The sequence below is a fragment of the Phascolarctos cinereus genome, unplaced genomic scaffold (assembly GCF_003287225.1).
Source record: "Phascolarctos cinereus isolate Bilbo 61053 unplaced genomic scaffold, phaCin_HiC Scaffold_4;HRSCAF=312, whole genome shotgun sequence".
NCBI lineage: Eukaryota > Metazoa > Chordata > Mammalia > Diprotodontia > Phascolarctidae > Phascolarctos > Phascolarctos cinereus.
Window position 1 is genome coordinate 238,489,261 of NW_027555847.1, and position 23,486 is coordinate 238,512,746.

General features: G+C 34.3%; 1 protein-coding gene across 3 annotated transcripts in view; it reads right to left on the reverse strand.

Annotated features, from left to right (window-relative positions):
- The window catches only part of SNX24 (sorting nexin 24), a 238,668-nt gene that overhangs the window by 206,489 nt on the left and 8,693 nt on the right, over positions 1-23,486 (reverse strand). Inside the window, exon 2 of one of the 3 annotated variants that reach the window (XM_078152966.1) lies at positions 22,683-22,751. The exons of the other annotated variants lie outside the window; for them this stretch is intronic. Coding sequence (XP_078009092.1) covers positions 22,683-22,718 — 36 coding nt within the window. The 5' untranslated portion in view covers positions 22,719-22,751. The remainder of the gene's footprint in view (positions 1-22,682; positions 22,752-23,486) is intronic. 3 annotated transcript variants of the gene reach the window in all.

Sequence of the window (23,486 nt, forward strand, 5' to 3'; positions counted from 1 at the left end):
GAGAAGACCCAGTAGGGATGTAACACTACTACAGTGAACTGGGGGGTGATTCTGAAGCCTGCCAGGGCTCTGAGCACCTACACATCAGATGCAGACCGGAAACCATGAAAAAAGTATCAGGTCCGAAAAGAGCCTGACCATACCATTCAAGAATTCAGGGAAGAGGGAAGGGGGGAACAGATGGCACAAATAAAATCAAGACCTGGGGCTGAAGATATAGCAAACAGAACACATTAAACACTATGAAGAAATGGTATGCATCATGAATTGCCCACCAGGTAGAAGATAAGCCTCAGAGGAAAAAAAACAAAAACAAAAACAGATTTGTCTCAAGGACTACAAAAGTATCAGAAGCAAATGAAGCAAAAGATATTTTTTATATAAGTGAAATAAAGAGTGGAAGAACATAACTTAGAACAAAAGGTGGAAAACGTTATCTAAGACTACCTGAAAATTATTTAATGAAGCAGAAAGAACTAAATGATTCCATGAGACAACTATTACAAATATTTGTAATTTCAATTACATTTGTAATGTAAAAACAAAATCACAAGACTGAAGAAATGGTATCTACTGTTAAAAAACAACCCATCTGGAAAATAGGTCAAGGATTGATAATCAAAGAATCACCAGACTCCCTGAAAACCATGAATAGAACTTGCCCTCTCCCAGAAAACCACATTTCTCCCCCACCCCACCCCCTAAAAAATAATGCAAGTAGCCAGAAAGTAAGAGCTCAAACACCAATGTACTGTAAATCAAGATCACACAAGACACAGCAATTACCATAAAGAAAAGAAAATCCCAGAATATGATATTCCTAGAGGTAAGAGGCTTGAAACCAAGAATAACTTTTACTCTGAAGACTATGTACACACAATGGAGAAAATGGCTCCTTAACAAAACAGAGGTCATTCAAGCATCGATGAAAAGACTAGAGCTGAGTAGAAATTTTCAAATGTAAACACAGAGCCAAGAGAAGGCCAAGAAGGTAAACATATTTAAGAAATTGGAATGATGATCAAAAATTTACATTTTAATAATGGGAAAAGAGTCAAAAGTCTCATTAGAAAAACAACAAAGGGCCTGGGAATTTTGTTCAATTTTGATGGCTTAATAAAATGTAATACAGCAAAGAAGAATTAAGAATAAAGGAACTTACTATTTCTCATAATTAGAATACATGAGTATACAAAAATAGAGAATGGAGTAGGGAGAATAGACATCATATGAATTTCAATCATATATGAACCATATTGAAAAGGATCCTTCACATGTATATACACATACAGACACACAGTCTGGTGTAGTAATATATTAAAATTAATGGAAGAATAAAGAGCAAGGAAAGGGATAAAGGAGCCAAAGAAGGAGGACAGACTAGTATCAGTTTGATTTAAAAGTAAATTCTATCAAACATCCAAAGACAATGCATTGATTGCAATTTCAATATTACATAAATTGACTGTAAAAAATATGAAAGAAAGAATCCTACCTAATTCTTTCTATGACAAAACAAAGGAAGAAAGCTATATACCAAAATTTCTAATGAATGACTACTGATGCAAACATTTTAAATAAAATACTAGTAAAAAGGCTATAGCAACATAGCAAAAATATTACAGACTTATGACCACATTGGATTTATACTAAAAATTCAGGATTGTTTCAATATTAGGAAACTACAAACAAGATAATGAAAAAATTAAATTGAATTACTGTATCAGTAAAAGGATAAAAAGCTTTGAGTAAAATACAATACCAATTCTGTTTTAAAATATTAAAAAGCATAGGAATAAATTATCTTTTCCTCAACATGGTAAATAGTAACTACCTAAAACCAAGAGCCAGAATTTTAGGTAATGAAGATGAAGTAGAGGCCTTTCCAAACAGATTAGAGGTGGAGTAAAGATGAGCATTATCAGCACTACTATTTTATGTAATACAGAAATAATGCCTATAACAATGAAACAAGGAAAAGAAATTGAGGGAATATGCACAAAGAGTTAACAAAATTATTGTTTTGTAGATGATTGATGGTCTGCTTAAAGAACTCTAAAACAAAATTAAAACATATCTGAAGCAATAACTTAAGCAAAACAGCAAAGTATAAATAAACTCCCACGAAGGAAATAAACCCACAGAAATCATAAGCCTTTCTGAATGTCACCAACAAAACAGCAGAAAGACAGACATAGAAATTCTGTTCAGAATAACTACAACACATATAGAATACCTAAGAGTCACAGGGCACAGATAAGAACCATATGACTATAACTATAAAACATTCAGACTTGAATAATTTAAGAGACATTAATTGCTCATGTTTGGATCGTGACACTATAATAAGAATAATACTACCTAAATTAATTCATATATTCAATGCCAAACTACCAAAGGATTATAGAGCTAGAAAAAATATATATTGCTGAGAAAGTATGTTAACAAGAAAAAAGAAAGGATTAATAAATATTCAAACTTTAGAAATTAGAAAATAAATTGACAAACTCAAAATAAGCACAAAATAGAAAATCTTTAAAATTACTAGAAAACTACACCCCCCCCAAAAAAAAGACTACGGAACTGATAAAACTAAAAACACAGAATTATTGGAAAAATAAGGTGGAAAACAAAGACTATGGAATGGATAAAATTGGTTCTCTGAAGAGTAAGTTTTAAAATTTTAAAAATAATAATAATAAACAAATTCTAAAAAAAATGAAAAAGAAAACACTGTCAAATTGCTTTTTTGAAATATATATAAGTATTTAAACCGAGAGGATAAAACAAAATTAACCTTAAACTCATATCATTAATGAAGCTCAAGTTCAAAATTTAAAATAAAATCTTGTCCTTCCCCCCCAAAAAATTCAATTACAAATATATACAAAAATTAGTTGCTCTCAAGTTACATTTATACCAGGGTTGCGAAAATAGTTAAATATTAGAAAAAAATATAAAAATTAAAACAGCCAAAACAATTATATTAACAGATACAAAAAGCACTTTTTGGGGCAGCTAGGTGGCGCAGTGGATAGAGTACCGGCCCTGAAGTCAGGAGGACCTGAGTTCAAATCCGGCCTCAGACCAAACACTTGACACTTACTAGCTGTGTGACCCTGGGAAAGTCACTTAACCCCAGTGGCCTAAAAATAAAAAAAATAATAATAATTAAAAAGCACTTTTTTTTCTTTTTTTGTTTCCTTTTTTTTTTCTTTGCAACATAAAATAAAGTAATTTTACTGCCAGGATATAGTTCCCTCTTTAAAAAAAAATTTTTCTAACATTTGGGAATATGAAGGAGACACTATCAACCTTGATTTAATCAATTTACAGTCATATCATTGTTGTGCCATTTTCCTTAGTTCTGGATCTACAATGTACTAGCAGCTACTTTCCCACAACCTGGAAATCCAAAACTATTTATAGGCCTTGATGTAACCAATTTTTTGTAATTGTCCTGGAAAAACCCAAGTCACACAGAAATCCACCATTACTCATACAGAAATCCCTCTCTGGTAGGGGTCCTGAAGCCTGATTGTCAAAAATATCTTCACTTTATTTAACTTTAATTTTATTTTAAAAGTTTGACGGATGCCTTTTTACACTGGTCGTTTCCTGATATAACTACTCAATCCCCTAGTTAACTATGGTACATACCCTCCCTTGTACCAAAGGAAAACAGTTAAGTAAAATCATCTGACATTGTCTGGTAGAGAAAATTACGATTAGGCCCATCAGTGTTTATTGAAGTGGACTGTATATTCAAAACATATTCAAATTACTGTAAGACAAGAAAACAAAATGTCAGAAAGTGCAACATTCATCATGTCTAGTCCTTCTCATCCCTTTAGATCTGTCTCTGTCTCTCTTTTATCTCTCTGTCTCCATGTCTTTGTTTCTTTCTGTCTCTTTTTTCCCTACTTAATAGTATTTTATTTTTTCCAATTACATATAAAGATAGTTCAAAAATAAAATATTTATGCTAAAAAACCCTACAAAGCATAAGCATAAGAAGAAACTTCTTTAAAAATGTAAGAAGTATCTATATAAAACCAAAATCTAAAATTATATGCAATAAGAAAATACTAGAAGATTTCCAATAAGTATAAAAGTAAAGCAAGGGTGTCCCACTTCCTCCACTTTTATTTGACATGGTAGTAGAAATGCTAGCAATAGTAACAAGACAAGAGAAATAAATTAAAGGCATAAACACAGGAAAAAAGTAGACAAAACTATCCTTATTTGTTGATGATATTATGGTTTATTTAGTGAATCTAAAGATCATCAAAGATACTACATGAGACAATAAATTATCAGGATACAAAATAAAGCCACAAAAATCAATAGTAGATCTATCTACATAGAAACAATAAATCCAGAAGGTAATAACAGAAATGAACAATCCATTCAAAATGTATAAAATATCTAGGAATCAATCTCTCAAAACAAATTCAAGAATTGGATAGACACAACTACAAAATGCTCATAAAAAAAAGAATCACTTTAGAAAGATATTTGGTGTTCACAGTTGTCTGTGGTATCATAACAAAAATTAGGATATTATACTACTCAAATTAATTTATAGATTTAGCACTATGTAACAGTGACACTTTCTAGGGGATGATTTATAAAGTTAGATAAAATAATAACAAAATTCATTTGGAAGAGCAAAAGATATAACATCCCAAAGGAAATAATGAAAAAAAAAAAGTAGTAATGCAGTATTTTCAGACCTCAAGTTTTACTATATAGCAGTAATCATGAAAACTATTTGGAACAGATTAGAAAACAGAAAAGGAGATCAATAAAACACACTAAAGGAGAATAAGAAATAGCTAGATTCAATAACTTAATGTTTGATAAACCACAGAATACAAATCACTTAGAGAAGAATTCATTCATCAAGAGCTCTAAGGAAAACTGAAAAGCAGGTTAGCAGAAATTAGGTTTAAGACTAACAGGACATACCATATACAACAATAAACTGAAAACAAACATAATGTAATTTTAAAGATCACACTATTTAAAAAATGACAACTAGAAAATAAAATTTAGTAGCTTTCATGGCCATTGCAAGGAGTGAATTATTAACCAAACAAGGGATAGAGGTGATCACAAAAGATAAAAAAAGTTAACAGATTACAAGAAAATGAAAGGCTTTTGCCCAAACAAAATCAACAGAACTAGGATAGTAAGGGAAGTAGTAAACTCAGAAAAAAATACTTGTATCAAATATTTCTGACAAGGGTGTTGTACCTAAGACAGGAAAACAACACAAATAAAAGACCAAAAGGCACTTTCCAATGAATGTGCGGTCAAAAGAGATTTTTTTTAAAGTTCTGAAATGAATTGTAAATCATTAAGAAATACCTGAAAGACTACTCCAAATGACTCATTATCAAAATATTATTACTGACAATATGTTAAAGTATTATCAATAAATTTATTAATTATTTTATAGCTAGCACTGTAAGGTTTGCAAAGCATTTTATAAATGTTATCTTACTTTTACCTTTACAACAACTCTGAGAGGTAGGATGCCATTATTGTTCCCATTTTACAGATGAGGAGACTAAGGCAGGAGGTAATGACTTACCTAGCATCACACAGCTAGTAAATGTCTGAGGCCAGATTCAAATTCAGGCTTTCCTTATTCTTGATCCAGTTCTCTATCCATTTTGCTATCTAGCTTTCTCAATTCAAAGCAACTCTTGAGTTTTCACTTTACACATACAGAAAACTGGCAAAGATGAAGTTTTGGAGCAATGGAGAGGTTTCAGAAAAACCGCTACATTATATACTGTCAATGTAACTATGAACTATTACAACTATTCTGGAAAGCAATTTGGTTTTTAAAAAAGTGACTCAAATGTCCATATTCTTTGACCTAGAAAATATACATCCACAGAGGTCAATATTTTAAAAAAAGGTCCAAACTAATTGTTAGCCACATTAATCAACAGTTTTAGACCCTATAAAATAATTAGACATTATAAATATATATGAGAGCATACCTGCCAAAACAGACACAGGAATTATACAAATATAAAAACAAAACACCTTTTATACAAAGTCAGATCTAAATAACTGAAGTAATAATTATTGTGCATGGGTAGGTAATGCTAATATAATTTTTTCAAAAGGACAATTTTACCTAACTAATCCTATTAATGTAATGTCATCCCAATTAAATACCAAAAAATTATCTGAGTCAGAAAAAATAACAGGGTTCATTTGTAAGAACAGAAGGTCAGGAACTTCAAGGAAACCAGGGTGAAAAGATGTGAAGGAACTAGATTCAGTAGTATCAGACATTTAACCAGATTATAAGATGAGAACAGTGTTAAAGTGTAAAATGGATAATTTTGATTATTTCAAATTAAAATTTTCCTGCATAAATAAAACCTACATAGCTAAGAATAGAGGGAATGCAGAAAATTAGGGGAAAACTCTCATAGACAATCTCCAAGATAGAATATGATTAGATTGGAATATTGTTGTAATGTAGGAAACAAGCCGGCGGATTTAGAAAAATATGGAAAGACTTGGATATATGAAGAAAGATGCTATCTACCTTGAGACAAGTGGAAATAAACATAATATGGTGTTATGAATATGTGTTTGAGGATATGTGTGTATGTTTATGGATATCTATGTATATATGTAGGTATATGTATGTGTATGTATATATAATATCCGGGCTTAATTGTAGCCTTTATAGGAGGAACGGGAAATAAAGTAAGAGGTACACAGCAGAGGACAAAAGAAAACATACAAGGAAGCAAAGAAAAGATGGACAGCTTTGAAAATAATATATAACATTCATTATATAGGTTTCCTTGAAATGGAAATTTATTGCTTTATATTGAATCCTCTCATAGTCTGCTGTGTACATGGCTATTTTTTTTTCTTTTCTTATTTTGTATTTAAGTTTAAAATAAATTTCAAAACTAAAAATTAAAAAAATAAAAGTCCAATATATGCCAAAATATTTATAGCAACACCAAAGTACTATTTGCAGTAATTACCAAAGAACTGGACACAAATAAAATGCCCAATGATAGGGTAATGGATAAACACATTGTGGAAAATTAATATAACAGAACATTACTATGCTGTACAAAACAATGCATATGATGAAGACGAGCATAAGAGGAGTTACACACAAAGGAAACAGAAAGAAAATCAAAGGGAAAAAAAGCAACCAAAGTTCAATACTATGAAATGACCAAGTTTGGCCTTTCTAAAGAAGAAATAACAAGAATGTATGTATCTTTCTTCTTTGCTAAGGTAGAGGACTGCAAGTATAGAACAGTGAATATAATTTCTGACTTGGCTTAAGTATAGGTTAGTTTTGCTGAAGAGGATTTTCATCCCCTCTCTCTTTTATTCCTTATTATAAGAGAGGGCTCTCCAAAAGTAGAAGAGAGGATAAATAGATTGGGGAATTTAGATCATGTGAAAAATCAGTAAAGTTTTAAAATAGATTTGTGTGTGTATGTACATATGTGTGTGTGTGTATACACACATATATATGTGTTTTAAATAGATGAATGAAACTAGACAAATGATACACAGAATCAAATGAACAGCAAAATATTTTATAAACTCAAGAATACAAACTACTGAGTAAAGGAATCTCTATTCAATGAGAACAGGAAAACCAGCAAAGTAATTTGGCAGAAAATAAATTTAGGCTGGCATCTTACACCATGTGGCATGCTGGGATGGGGAATGACTTTAAAGTCACAGAGACCTGGATTTAAGTCATGCCTCTGATATAAAACAGTTGTGTGGCTCTAGGTATGTGACTGAATATGTGCTCACAGGCAATTCTGGTAGCAAATAAAGCACTAATCCACACTGATAAACGAAGTTACTCACTAGGAACTTGCAATACCAATAAAATCACACATTTAGTCCAAAAACTCTGTGTGTGTGTGTGTAAATTTTTTTTTACAATGTAATACAATAAGTTCCACACAGCTAATCAATCTTTTCAAAAAAGTATTTATTCAATGTTTGCTATGTGCCAGCAACTAGGATAAATAATAAACATATAAAGAAAGGTAAAGACAGTCCCTGACCTTGAGAAGCTCATATTCTAATGGGGGAGAAAATATGTAAATAACTAGGCACCTACAAAATACACACAAAGTAGATAGAAAGCAATCTCACTGGAGAAGAGACTAGCAGTGTGGGGTAGGAGAAGGGTCAGAGGGAACTAGAAAAGGTCTTTTGCAGAAGGTGAAATTTGAGCTGAGTTTGGAAGGAAGTCAGAGGAAACAACAGGTGGAGGTGAGGTGAGGAGGGAAAGCATTTCAGACATGAAAAAGTATCCAATTCAAAGGCCTTAAGATAGAAGAAGGAATACTACATGTGAGAAACAGCAAGTAAGCCAGTGTAGCTAGGCTGTAGAGCACATGCAGGGGAGCAAACTATAAGAAAATTGAAAAGCAAGTGAGGCCAGGTTATGACATGCTTTATATTTGTTCCTGGAGGTAATAGGATGTCACTGGAGTTTAGCAAGCAGGACAAAAGCTACTATAAGAGAAACTATAAAGGGGAGCGTCGGGGGAAGGTAGTCCACATCAAACAACTCTTATAAAAGCCTGATCCCAAAATAGAAAATTAACATACACATACATATATATTTATATGTGCATACATATACACATTTATGTAAAAAATGTGGATTTATATTAGTTGCATAGACATATGAAAACTGGTTATAAAAAACACATTTCCTTCCCCTCAGGAGACAGTTAAGATAGTGAATATGGAATGTCATTATCAAATATCATTTGTATGTGTTAATTTTCCATATGTCTTGGGTAACACACTTTTATGAGAAATATTTGATATAATAGTTTTTCCACTCAACAGTTTGCCTTCTAATAAGCTACACAGATTTTTGTGCAAAATTTTTAAATTTTAAATAATAAAAATAATGATTTGTCTTTTGTGCTCCCCTCTATCCTTTTTCAGTTATGAATTCTTCCCACAGGTGTGAAAGGGCCTCCCTTCTATTCTTCTCCAATATTCTTTACAATTTGACCTCTTACACTTTGGCTGCTAATATATTTTGGAGCTTATGTTACAAGGTACAAGATGATATTCAAAAATTTTAAGTTTTTACCAGCAAATCTTACTGAATCCTTCACTCAGTAGTTTGTGTTCTTATATTTATCAAACAATGAGCTGTCTGTTTTTATGATATATAAACATATACATATAATACATATGTACATATATACGTGTTTTTATATATGGAACTATTTATTCAACAAGTAAGTAGTGAAAAGATATGAACAGTTTTCAAAAGAAAAAATGCAAACTTAGCAAATATATGAAAACATGGTCCATGATTATATTAATCATATAATAGAAAATCAAAATACTTGTAAGCTTTCACTTCATACTCATCAAATTGGCAAAGATGACAAAAAGACAAAATAATCAATGTTGGAGGAGTTATAACATGAGAGGTACATTAATACACTTCTGGCAGAGCTATGAACTGATTCAAAACTGTTTTGGAAATCAATTTAGAATTATGCAAGAAAAGTTATTAAATTCTTCATGCCCGTTGACCCAAACATCTCATTGTTTTCTCCAAAATGAATTACAATGCAAGGAGATCAAAGACAGAAGGAAAAGCTCCATATAAACCAAAATACTCTTAGAAGGCCTTAGTGTGGTGGCAAAGAACTTTAAACGAAGTGCCTATGAAAGGGGGACTGGCTGAACAAACTTCGGTATGTGAATGTAGTGAATATTATTATATAAAAAGAAATGATGAATATGAAGAATTTAGAGAATACAGAATGAAAGATGCAAAGTCAGGAGAAGAGTATATACACAATGACTACAACAATATAAATGAAACCAACTCTAAAAGACATAAGAATTCAGATTAATTACCAGTCATGGTTTTCCAGAGGACTGATGAGGAAACATACCTCCTTCCTTGTGGTAGAGGTAGCATGGAATGTTGCATAACATATTAGACAGTTGCTGTGTTGGTTAATGTCTTACCTTTTTTTTTTTAATAAAAAAAGGTTCAAGGAATGGGAAGACAGTGTGGTCTTCAGACATGCCTGATGTTTATAAAAAGCATCAATAAAACAATAACAAAAAAAAGGGGGTTAGAAAGTGTTGCTGTTCGGTCACGTCCAATTCTTCGTGACCCCATTTGGGGTTTTCTTAACAGAGATAGTGGAGTGGTTTGGTATTTCCTTCTCAAGCTCATTTTATAGATGAGGAAACTTAGGCAAACAGGGTTAAGTGACTTACCCAGGGTCACACAGCAAGTAAGTGTGTCTAAGGACAGATGTGAACTCAAGAAAAGAGTCTTCCTGACTACAGGCCCAGTGCTCTATCCACTGTGCTACCTAGCTGCCCACTTAAAAAGGCAAATAACTGGAAATGGAGGGGATGCCCATCAATTGGGGAATGGCTGAATATGTGTGGCATATGAACGAAGTTACTCACTAGGAACTTGCAATACCAATAAAATCACACATTTGGTCCAAAAACACTCTGTGTGTGTGTGTGTGTGTGTGTGTGTGTGTGTGTGTGTGTGTGTGATGGAATACTATTGTTCCATAAGAAATGATGAGCAGGCTGTTTCAGAAAAACCTGGAAAATCTGACATGAACTAATGCTGAGTAAAGTGAGTAGAACCAGGCGAATATTGTACACACAGTAACAGCAACATTGTATGATGACCAACTCTGATAGACTTGGCCCTTCTTAGCAAGACAATGATCTAAGATAATTCCAAAAGACTCATGATGTAAAATGTTATCTATATCCAGAGAAAGAACCATGGAGTTTAAATGCAGATGAAAGCATACTATTTTCTCTCTTTTTTAAAAAATTTCTCATGGTTTTTCCCTTTTGTTCTGATTCTTCTTTCACAACATGACTAATGGGGAAATATGTCTGATATGATTCTACATGTATGGCCTATATCGGATTGTGTGCCGTCTTGGGAAAAGTGGAGGAAGAATAATTTGGAACTCAAAATCTTATAAAAGTGAATGTTGAAAACTAAGAATAAATAAATTTTTTAAAATTAAAAAAAAAACATTTAAGTTACATAGAAATGTAGATTTTGTTGTCTGGTTTATCTTCCAATCTCACCCACATACACTTCATATTAGATCTTTTAAAAAGTTTCTTTTGTATTCCAAGTGTCACCATCCATTAACAAACTATGAAAAATCTTCATGGGCACATACACATGTACTAGGTAAGACACTGGGTGAGATGGGGCAGAATCCCACTTCTTAGAGAGGCAGAGGTCACCCTATTACGTTTTAACAGGATGAGTCCATGATAGAATAATTTATTCTCCTTATTTAATGAACTAATATCCCTTTCCAGACTATCACTACTCTTCCAAGAATCATTCCCTTAGTATCAGTATGTACACTAAGATTATCTGACATATTGGGCAACCAATATCAAATACAGCACAGCTAAGACAGACACTGATGAGGACAAGAGTTCTAATATAGTAGGGCAAGAAGAATCCCCCCATTCCTCTTGAAGGAGCCCTATAATCTCTAGTGTAAAAGTATCATTTTTTACCATATCAAATCTACCTGTTTTGTTTAAACTACATGCAGCTGTTTAAGGTACCTAAGTACTGCCCCACAAGATGCTGGCACTGCTCTAATGCAGCTAATACATCAAGAGACTACATCAGGCTGCAATAAAGTAGACAAAGCCTTGAGTCAAGTTATCCCAAGATGAAGACTCATTTGATCCAAAGGGCAAACAGCCTCAAGTAGAATAGATGCCTGTATTCTTAGTGATGGTGATGGTATAGAAAGGAACTTTCATTTACTTTTTACAACAAAAAGAGATCAATTCAAACATCATGCTATTCTTCTAGAATCCAGTTCAAACACTATATTAACTATATTTCCTTTAAATATATCAATGTCTTATAAAATAAAAAAATTGTTCTTCTAGTAACTTGCAACTATATGGGAGAGAAGTATATAATTTTTTGAAAGACTGCTAAGGGAAGGAGCAGTTAGATGGTACAGTAGATAGAGCACTGGCCCTGGAATCAGGAGGACCTGAGTTTAGATCCAGTCTCAGACCAGACACCTGGCATGTATTAGATGTGTGACCCTGGGCAAGTCACTTAACCATAACTACCTTGTCAAAAAAAAATTGCCAAAAGACTCCCCAAAATGATGAAGTAGCAGAGTTCTAGGCAGCCTTTCTCCATAGTATCATAATTTTATTTGTCACACCATCAATATTCTGTTTTGAGAATCAATCAAAAACATTTATTATTATTAATAATAGCATAGGAATAACAATAAACAGTTATGGTGTGCTTACTATGTGCCAGGCATTGTGCTAAGTGCTTTACAATTACTTCAACTGATCCCCACAACAACCCTGGGAAATTTTGTGTGTGTGTGTGTGTGTGTGTGTGTGTGTGTGTGCGTGTGTGTGTGTGTGTGTGTAAGACTGGAAAAGTAGGAAAGAGCAAATTATAAAGAGTTTTAAAAGCCAAACAAAAAAAATATATTTTTGAACCTGGATGTAACAGGAAGCCATTGGAGTTTGCTGAACAGAGGTACAGGAGCCCTGGTTCCAGGACCAAGAGAAGTACTAGCACTTGCAACTACAGGGGGAAAAGGTCTGTTCCTAGGTAAAGAGCACAGGCCAGGAGAGTAGTGACCACACTTTTCCTTAGATCATATCAATGTGGTAGCATCAAAAACTTACACACCTCCAGATCTAGCTGTGAAAACAGCAGTATGAAAAACCTGAAGCTTGAAACAGCGCCCCCTCTACCTCAGAAAAAGAGCCCAACTTTGTTGTTGGTTCAGTTGTTTCAGCTGTGTCTATCCCCATAACCCCATTTGAGGTTTTCTTGGCAGAGATACTGGAGTGGTGTGCCATTTCCTTCTCCAACTCATTTCACATATGAGGAAACTGAGGCAAATAGCATGCGATGACTTGCCCAGAGTCCCACGGCCAGTAAGGATCTAAGGCCAGATCTGAACTTTGGTCTTCCTGACTCCTGGCCCAGCACTCTATCCAATGTGCCACCTAGCTGTCCAACTTTAACGGAAAGTTTAAAGTCAACAAACAGGCAGGGAAAATGAGCAAACAACAACAACAACAACAAAATGACCATAAAAAGTCACTATGGTGACAGGGAAAATCAAGACACAAACGCACAAGACAACATTAAAACATCTACAATCAAAGACTTTAAAAAAAAAGTGAACTGAACACAAGCTCAACAAGAATTCCTGGAAAAAGTTCCAAAAGGATGTTAAAAACCAAACAAAAGAGATAGAGAAAAAACTGCAAAAGGAAATGAGAAGTGATGAAAGAAAATTATGGAAAGAGAGTCAACAGCTTGGTAAAAGAGGTATAAAAATTCAATAAAGAAACAAACTCCTTAAAAAGTACAACTGGCCAAATGGAAAAAGAGGTACAAAAGCTCACCAAAGAAAATAATTCCTTAAAAATTAGAATTGGGCATGTGAAAGCTAATGGCTCCATGAAACATCATGAAACAATAAAACAAAGATAAAAGAATGAAAAAATATTGGAAAATGTGAATTATCTCATGGGAAAAACAAGTCTGGAAAACATATCAGGGGAAAATAATTTAAAAATTATTGGACCACATGAAAGTCATAATCAAAAAAGGAGTATAAACACCATATTTCAAAAAATTATTAAGGAAAACTGCCCTGATATCCTAGAAGCAGAGAGTAAGATAGAAATTAAAATAATCTACCTATCTTTTTCTGAGATCCCAAAATGAAAACTCCCAGGAATATTACCGAAGAAAACTAAATACAGATAGTTTTCATTTTATATAAATTTGCATTATACAAATTCAACTTTCAGGAAAGAATTCTAAAAGAAATCAACATTCCAAATAAACACCTATGTTAAATTTACTGAGTGTTGTGTTCTCCCTCCATACCTGCCCCTCAGCTCAGCACTCTGCAACCTCTCACACCACCATGAAAAGCCTAAATCTCCCCCTCCCCCCCAAAAAACCTCCCAACAAAAGCAGAAGAATGGACTGCCACCTTGGCCAGATCAGGGACTTGGCTTGAGACCTCTGGTGCTGAGAGAGGAGACCTCTGCCCGACTCTGCCCACTTATCTGCATAGATAGCTCCCATGTCTGTCCGTCTGTGTTTGTACCCAATCCCCACATTACCCATCCTCCCTTGTCTGTGTCTGTGTCCTGCCCCCATATGTCTACACGCAAAGAGCTATAAAACTATGTATACTCTTTTGACCCGGCAATATCACTACTACATCTGTATCCCAAAGAGATCAAAGGAAAAGGAAAAGGAAAAGGACTTATATGTAAAAAAAAAAATATTTATAGCAGCTCTTTTTTGTGGCGGCAAAGAATTGGAAATTGAAGGGATGTCCGTCAACTGAGAAATGGCTGAACAAGTTGTGGTATATGATAGAGATGGAATACTATTGTGAAATGGTGAGCAGGATGGTTTCAGAAAAACCTGGTAAGACTTAAATGAATTGTTGCAAAAAAAGTGAACAGAACCAAGAGTACACTGTGCACAGTAAAAGCAATACTGTACAATGATCAAGTGTGAATGACTAAGCTATTCAATCAATACAATGATCCAAGACAATTCCAAATGACTTATGATGAAAAATACTATCCACTGTCATAGGAAGAACTGATGGAGTTTGAATATAGATCAAATATACTTTTTTTTATTTTTCTTTGGTTGTGGGTTGGTTGTTTGTTTTTTGGTCTGTGTTTTCTTTTGAGACGTGGCTAATACGGAAATATGTTTTATATGACTTCACAAATAAAATCTATATCAAACTGCTTGCCTTCTCAAGAAGAAGGGAGAATAGGGAGAAAAGGAGACATTTTGGACCTAAAAAAAAAAAACAATTTTTTTTCATGTAATTGAAAAATATTCAATGAAATAAATATGTTGGGGAAAAAAATCTACTTCAGACTCCTCCCTTTGCAAGTAATAAGGGGGGAAGAATGAGGCCAAGGGAAAAATTGACCAGTCGGGTATATGTTCTAATCTAACCAAGGCTAAGAGCAGCCCCAGCAACTTCAGCTGCTCGGGTTCCCTCGTCATCCTTAGCAGCAGAGGCACCAATTTCTTCCACCAGAAAGTCTGGGCTTAGACTTTTCCTCAGTTGGTCTGTATTTTTAAGTCTAGGGTAGGAATAGGATTCTTTTAAAAGGTTATGAAAATATTAGACTTACCCTCTGTCTCTCTCTCTCTACTCTGCTGCCCAGCCCCAGCTCGTGCTAGGGGCAAAAAATTATTTCCTGCCCTTTTACGAAGTTTTCTGGCTTTCTCTCCACCTCTCAGTCTCCCTGAATTCATAAACCTGAACACAAAGCAGGCAGGCAAATATAGTTCACGTGTGGCTTTAAAAACAGCATTTAAGGGGCAGCTAGGTGATGCAGTGAATAGAGCATCGGCCCTAGATTCAGGAGGACCCAAGTTCCAATCTGGCCTCAGACACATAACATTTACTAGCTGTGTGACCCTGGGTAAGTCACTTAACCCCATTGCCTAGCCCCCCCAAAAAAAATTTTTTTTAAATAAAAACATCATTTGAAAAGGAAGGCTTTCAAATGAAAACTCTCTCAACATTACCAATGGGAGGGCATTAGAATCCTTCTTAAATTCCCCTGGCCTCCTCCACACTCAAAGAAAGGTAAAGAGAAGTAGTAAGATGGGAAATAAAAAATAGATGTTAGTCCACATCAACTACATTCCCAATACGGGCCAGAAGAACAAAGTGGGCTTCCTACCAACTTTTGGCCATGTCATCATACATATACCTGTAACTCTATCCCTTAGCTCTTTAGTACAATCTCTAGTTCATATTCGGCCCACTTAACTTTCTCAACTATGCAGCTCCCAACATTCAGCAAAGAGCTGGGGCAGAAGAGGCACTTCCAACTCAGGCCTATGCGTACCTCTTTCCCCCTTCCACATCCAGTGTGCCATATTTGGCACTTATCTTGAGCCCATGATGGCTTTTCCTTCTGGATACCCCTCATTCTTCCACCCTCTACGCCTTCAATTCTGGAAGCTGAAGCTACAAAAATGAATGTTCCGTCAGCCCCTCTTTATTCCTCCAACTCTCTTTGGTTCAGCTCCCAAGAAAGGCCATCTGCCTGCAAAGGCAGCCATGAGAAAAGGAAGCTCCAAGGGTGCTAAATGCCTGTCACTTGGTCAAGGTATTTTCTTTTTCTTTTCTTTTCTTTTCTTTTGATGAGGCAAACTGGGGTTAAGTGACTTGCCCAGAGTCAGTCACACAGCTAGTGAGTGTTATGTATGTAGGGTCACGTTTGAACTCAGGTCCTCCTGACTCCAGGACTACCTAGCTGCCCCTGAGGTCACTTGGGTTATAACCAAGCTAGGACAGGTCTCTTGACTCAATTCCAGACCAATGTTCTTTGTACTATGTCACACTGCTACCCACATCAATCATGTATAACTTGTGAATTCAGTTAACTTTGCTATAATGTGAATTGCCTATTTCCACCAAAAGTATTAAGTCATTAGGATCTTCATATACACACAACTCAAATATAAAAGTTGTATGAAACTAAAAAAAAATATAAGGCAAGTGTGGCAGCAAAACCAAAGACTTTATAACTTGTGATATGCACAAACACAAGAAATGTCCCAACAACTTTCATTTTAAAAATAATATATTCTGAAATCACAGGAATAGTTAATATTCAAACCTCTCCTTGCTCATTACAAGTGGAACACAAACTTCAGAATCACTAATCCCATGCTCATTGTTTCCCTTGCTGTCCAAATTGCTGGACATCCACAGTTTATCCCAAATTTCCAGTCTTCCAAATAATTGTAGGCCTCAGTGGAATGATTTTTCCTTTTCTTCCACAGTCAAACAAGGTCTACTGGAATGTTTTGAGGCAATGGATTATACTAAGATATTACATAACTGACAACCTTGGCAACCATGAAATAACTTCCCTCTAAGCTTCTTTATCAACAACAATTCTCTTCAAAATAATCTCCAAAGACTTAAGAACACCAATTGAGGAGTTTCCATTCACTTTCAACAAGTAAAAACTAAAATTACAATCCTTTATAATACCAGTCACAAGTATTTTATTAGCATAAACTGAAACTAAGTATGCCCTGATATATAAAAGCTATATTATATATTTTTAAAATTCATTGAAATGTAGCTAAATATTTCTTCAAAAAAAGTAATCAAAAAATAAAGAGAATCATTTCTACACTGACCAACTATTTTCTTTTTTAAATAAATCCTCACTCATAAGCTTTAGTTATTTGTTTCATTTATAAAAGCCTTGCAGAAAAACACTTACCTCTGAATATGAGATAAATACAATTTGTTATAGGACGGCAGTAAAGATAATTTTTAACATCTTAATAATAATAATTTTATAATACTTTGTAGTTTTTCCAATGCCTCATTTTAATACAGATTTTTTTTCTAGGAGTAGTAGTAGTAACGTAGGGAAGGCGTAAGACTTGTCACTAGAATGGTTGACCTTTAAGATCCTATGACTCAGTTTGTGTTAGAACTGTGAAAGAAGCCCATTTGATTCCTATTTTGTCCCATAGCCTAACTTTTTTCAACTTCTTCCTGTTTTTATATGTTAACTTTCTTGGTCTCACCAATAATTCTTCCTATCCTACTACTACCCTCCCCTACACCCAACCCAGAACAGAACATATAAATATAGTTATAGGAGAAACAAATACTGAACAAGAAAAATTCATTAAATCCATCAACTCCTATAAGGTAACAGATATAATAAATGTATCTGTTCTATAGAAATCTGTTCTACATAATTTTTAATGTGACATCAATGTAATGAATAAGGAAAAACTTCAACCATAATTCACTGAATGACTCTGATCAAAGGAACCTTATTTTTAAATAGTATATTAAAACTGTATTTTTTTCTTCTAGCTGAATGAATTGAGTTGTGATGAGTCAGAGGTCAAAAGTTCTACTTAGGCTGAAACAAAATGCTGAAAATGGGGACAGACATTAAAACATCTAAACCATGAGCCTACTGCTGTCCTGTTCTTGTTACATGTGAAATTGCTTAAATTGATTCATTAACTCTCTTTGTAATGAAACAAAGCATACTTCTTCATACGCTAGGAAAAAAAAAAGGAAATATGTCCATTATTTTCCATGAACAACAATGTTAAGACCCTAAAGTAAAGCAAGTCAGCTGAAATTATTTAAGCATTTTCTATAAAACAGCTCTCTAAAATCAATAGATACTTATTGTGACCAACTGATTGTTCAACCACATGATCAACATCCTTAATTTGTGATACACAAGATAACTCTGAGGTTTTAGAAGATATAAGAATAAATTCATTCATTTTAATCTCTGGGTTTCAAACCATACTAAAAAGAAGAAATATATGTCCTATATTCTCCATCAACATATATCCAGTTCTACAAAAACCTCAGCTGAAAAAAATTTTTAATATGCAGATACCTTAGAAAGTCATAATAAATTCCAAAGTGTTATTGTCACTACAATATTTTCATATTTTGAAAAAAAATAAAGCCCTTTAACCTCACACATTTCATCTTCTAGGCATGACATCTTCTCAACAAAATTCAAAAGAAACTTCTCAAGGAACTAAAAACATAACTAGTCATGATTTAAGAGTATTTAGATGCAAATAAAGAAATTATAAGTCAGAATATACTATCCTTAAGGGAGGAGTTGATGATTAAAATAGCCCAAAATCTTTAATACAATACTGTTTGGGCTATAAGAAAATAAATATGGCTGTTTCCAAACTACTGGAATAGTTTGTATTAATGTGTATTGATGAATTACATTAACTGGTAGAGTCACTGCCCTAAAAAATAACACTTAAATGCACTAAGAAAATCCCACAATTTTTCTATCATCAAAATAAGACTTTATAATATTATCTTTTTTTACTGTCATCTCAATATTTTTCACCCAAGCTATCATATATTTAATAAATATTCTATAATGTTATATGCAGATTTTACTTTTCACAATTTGTCAGAAAAAAATTATTTACTCATCTATTATCCCTCCAAAAAGTTCAAGACCATTGACTTTTTAAAATATTGTTTTCTTAAGTTGATTTCCATCCTGTTCCCACATAATTAGTACTTCAAAAGGAATTTTGGAATAATGTTGAAAAGTTAATTAAAAGTAGTATAAGCATATGTGTCAGTCAAACATGACCTCTGCTCTAAAGTGCATTTAAATGCATGTCACCTTGACATGTAACACACAAATGAAAAATTTTGGGGTCAATATAAATCAAATGTACACTAATTTATTCAGCAGGTTTCCAGTATCTGAATCAACATTAGAAATATAACCAGTACTTGTTATTCTGTTATTGACAAAAGGAAGCATATTTAAATGATAACAAGTACTCGTGGGTGTCATTTGGAAGTTAAATTGTTCCCCAAGGACATCTTCAGTAAGCTTCTACATTTAAAGGTCATTTAACACCAAATTATGAACAACTGTTGCATTTATTAGCACAGGCTCAATAGTTTGTAAGCTACAGTCATCAATTTAAACTGACAATAGAGTCTAATTGTCCACTAGAATTAAACAAGGAAAATAGACCTTTCTACAAACTTCTTCTCTCTGCTACATAATTTAATTTACTAAGGCATAACAGAAATATCACTTCGTAAAATGAAAGTATTAACTTTACTCAAATGTATTTATGAGGAAAAATATTTTTAAAATCCAATAGGGAAAAAAGTCCCATTTCAACAATTTGATCAGCAAAGACAGCAGAGTATTTTTTTTCTCAAACTTCCAATATGGAAACCTAAGAAAAATAAATTTTCCACCAGATATAGAGTAACTGAAACAAATCCACAAGATAAGACTCTAACACAGCAAGAAGTTTTTAAAAATCAAGTAATACAGCTGGGTGACCCTGGGCAAGTCACTGAACCCCAACTGCCTCACCAAAAAAACAAAAAAATCAAGTAATATCAGAGAATTCAAATACTTAACGGCTCACATTGAGCTTCCCTCCCAACCCACTCCAAAGACAGGGCACCTCCAAGGCAACCACCCAGCATAAACTCTCCACATCCCACAAAAGGCAGCTAATTAGCAACTAATTCTGCCCAGCTACATGAAGAAAAGCAAGAGAAATTGAGGCAGGGAAAGGAGAAGAACAAAAACACAGGTATTACCGAGTAAGTTGGAAGGGAAAGAATTTCCATCTAAGGGAGAATAAACTGAAAATCCAGTTGGGGTCACTCCCATTTAATTCTGAACAGAGACACAGGCCAGGCCATCACAACCTGGAGTGGAAGGGAGGGAGTTATCTGCAAAGTAGTTAAAGGTGGAGGGACCAAGGATAAGAAACCAGAGTTTCTAAGACCAAAATGTCAAGGGAGAAAGCCTTAGTAGAAATCTAGCTCACAAGCAGATAAAGCAGCAATGAGAACCATAAAAATAGAAGGAAGAATAAATGAAATCCAAAGAAATGCCAAAACAATTTATTATATTATTAAGGAAAATGAACCAAAGTTTCCACAGTAGAAAGAGAATTTTGTAGATTTCCCAGACACCATGGTCTCAAAAAACAGAAGCAAGAAACTCCAGAAAACACTAGCTGTGTGACCCTGGGCAAGTCACTTAACCCCAACTGCCTTGCAAAAACAAAACAAAACAAACAAAAAAACTCCAGGAAAGTTCCAAAGATAAATAAAACTTCTAAAATAAGATATTAGTAATGAAATTTGGTCTGAAATCATAGCTCCTAACAAAAAAAAAAAAGCACAGTACATAATCTAAATGAAACAATGGAAAATCTTTCCAAAGAGATGATTCTTAACCTGGGGTCCATAATTTTTTTAAAAAAGAATTCTGATAACTGTATCTCAATAAAATTGGTTTCCTTTGTAATCCTTTGTATTTTGCGCATTTAAAATCATTATTCCAAGCAGAGGTCCATAGGCTTCATAAGACTGCCGAAGAGATCCAATGACACAAAAAAGGTTAGAAACCACTAAAGAAAGGCTCTGAGAGAGAATAACAGATTGGGAAAACAAAAATACAAAAGTGGAAGATAATTTGTCAGAGGAAAAGCAAAAGGCTTTAAAAGAACACTTTTTAAAATACACATGAATTCTATATTAGCAAAAGCAAATGACTTAAGGATAGGATGCAAAGAAAAAACTTAAGAATTATGAGTTTCCCAGAAGAATATTACAAGTTACAAAACAAAACAAAACACAGGAGCAGCTAAATGATGCAGCAGATAGAGCACCTTCACCCACCCTGAATTCAAGAAGACCTGCATTCCAATCCGGCCTCAGACACTTGACACTTAACAGTTGTGGGACCCTAGGCAAGTCACTTCATCTCATTGCCTCGCCAAAAACACACACACACACACATACAAAACTTTAATACCATACTGCAGAATAAATACAAGAAAAAAATACCCAGAACATCTGAATATTAACAACAAAAATATTAGTCAACCAAATCCACAAAATACCACCAAAGAAAAGCCCCAAGATCAAAAACTCAGGGCATGTAAGGAAAGAAATAAACGCAGTACTAAGAGCTTTGCAAATATTAACTCCTTTGAGCCTTAAAACAACCACGGAAAGCAGACAGAGGTTAAGTAACTTGACCAGGGTCACACAGCTAATAAATGTCTGAAACCCAACTAGGATTTGGATCTTCTTGACTCCAGGTCCAGACCCTACCTGCTCCTATATATAATTAATCATTCCTACAACAAACAAAATATTTTCTAAGCAACCAAGAGAAAAATTTTCAAATATGAAGAAATACTATCTTAAATAATTAAGGATAGTCATGATAAATATTCCAAAAAGCAAAGGGGCCAAAGATGAAATCCCAAAATAACATGTCCTACAACACTAGCCTAATCATCAACAAAAAGACAGACTTTAAAAGAGAGATGAGAGAAATATCTGATTTACACTTCTAACAAAAAAACCCAGAAAAATAAATAAGCACAATTTCTGAGAAACGACTAAGCAAATAAATTTTCTCATGTTTATAGGAATAAGTGCTGTTTTAAGAAACTGAACTGAAGGTTTTGGTAGGTTATATGTACTCTGGTCAGAGGAACAGGATGTGATGTTATGGTGAGTCCTAGAACACGAGTCCTTTCACTTTTAAAAAGAAAGTACCAAATGCAGCACCCATTGCCTAAAATGCTAAACCAGTCACCCAAAACTGAAAAATCAATACAGGCAGCTACCAAGAGGATTCAGTGCCAAAAAAAGTTAACAGGTGGAATACACTAGTTATAGTTATTGCATAGCTAGTATATATCTATCCATTTTCCATTAGCAGCTCTGGTTGGTTTCCACTCCAGGGAACATCATGCCTCCTCCAGGATAAACTGATCACTTGAAATATCATCATCACGTAGACTGACTCAGCTTTTGATACCAAACATTTTCTCAACTCCCTCAGTTGCCTCTCCCCCGTGATTGGAGGGCTGGAGGTTAGAGCCATAAACATTTCCCAAAGCCTTCCTTCATAGAGGAGTAGGAACTTTCCAAGTAACTCTCCTGTTTTCATCGGCAGCTCTGTTTGATTTCCCCTCCAGGTACCTCCTGGTGCCTCCTCTCCCATCTTTTCAGCTTCATTTTGTGTGGTCTTCACCCATTAGATCAGTGTTTCTGAATGGCAGAAAATAAAGAAGAAATTTTGCGAATACTTTTACAAGGAAGACACAGGCATAATGGTGTAATATCTTGTATGGCAGAGATGCATGTGTGACTCCTGAGTTTTGAGGAAGCTGCCCTTAAAGAACATAACCAAGATGGGGGCATTTTACTCACTGTTTAGTATCATAATTTGAGCCCCAGATCTGTTCCTCTGATTTTAAGAATGCCAACCATTCTCTCCCCCAAAATTAAAACTATTAGTTGAGACCTCCAAAAACTATAGTGAGCAATGAGAAGACTAAGAAAGAAGCCACTGAGGAAGAGGGTATCGTATAATACAAACTACCTAATCTAGATCATCATTGGCCATGGCATCCAGACTAGACAGCAGATGTCAAAAAGCATTATTAAGCGCTTATTATGTGGACAAAACAAGGCCTTACTTCAGGCAGAAAAATAGTCCCTGGCTGACCTCAAAGCGTTCAAATTCTAATGGGTGAGACAATATGCAAACAACTGAATACATACCAAATATGTACAGGGGAAACTGGAGGTAATCTCAGAGGGAAGGTACTAGCAGTGGAAGGAACCAAGAAAAGCCTCTTGCAGAAATTAGGATGGGGGCTGCTAGGTGGCACAGTGGATAGAGCACCAGCCCTGGAGTAGGAGGACCTGACTTCAAATTCTACCTCAGACACATGATACTTACTAGCTGTGTGACCCTAGGCAAGTCACTTAACCTCATTG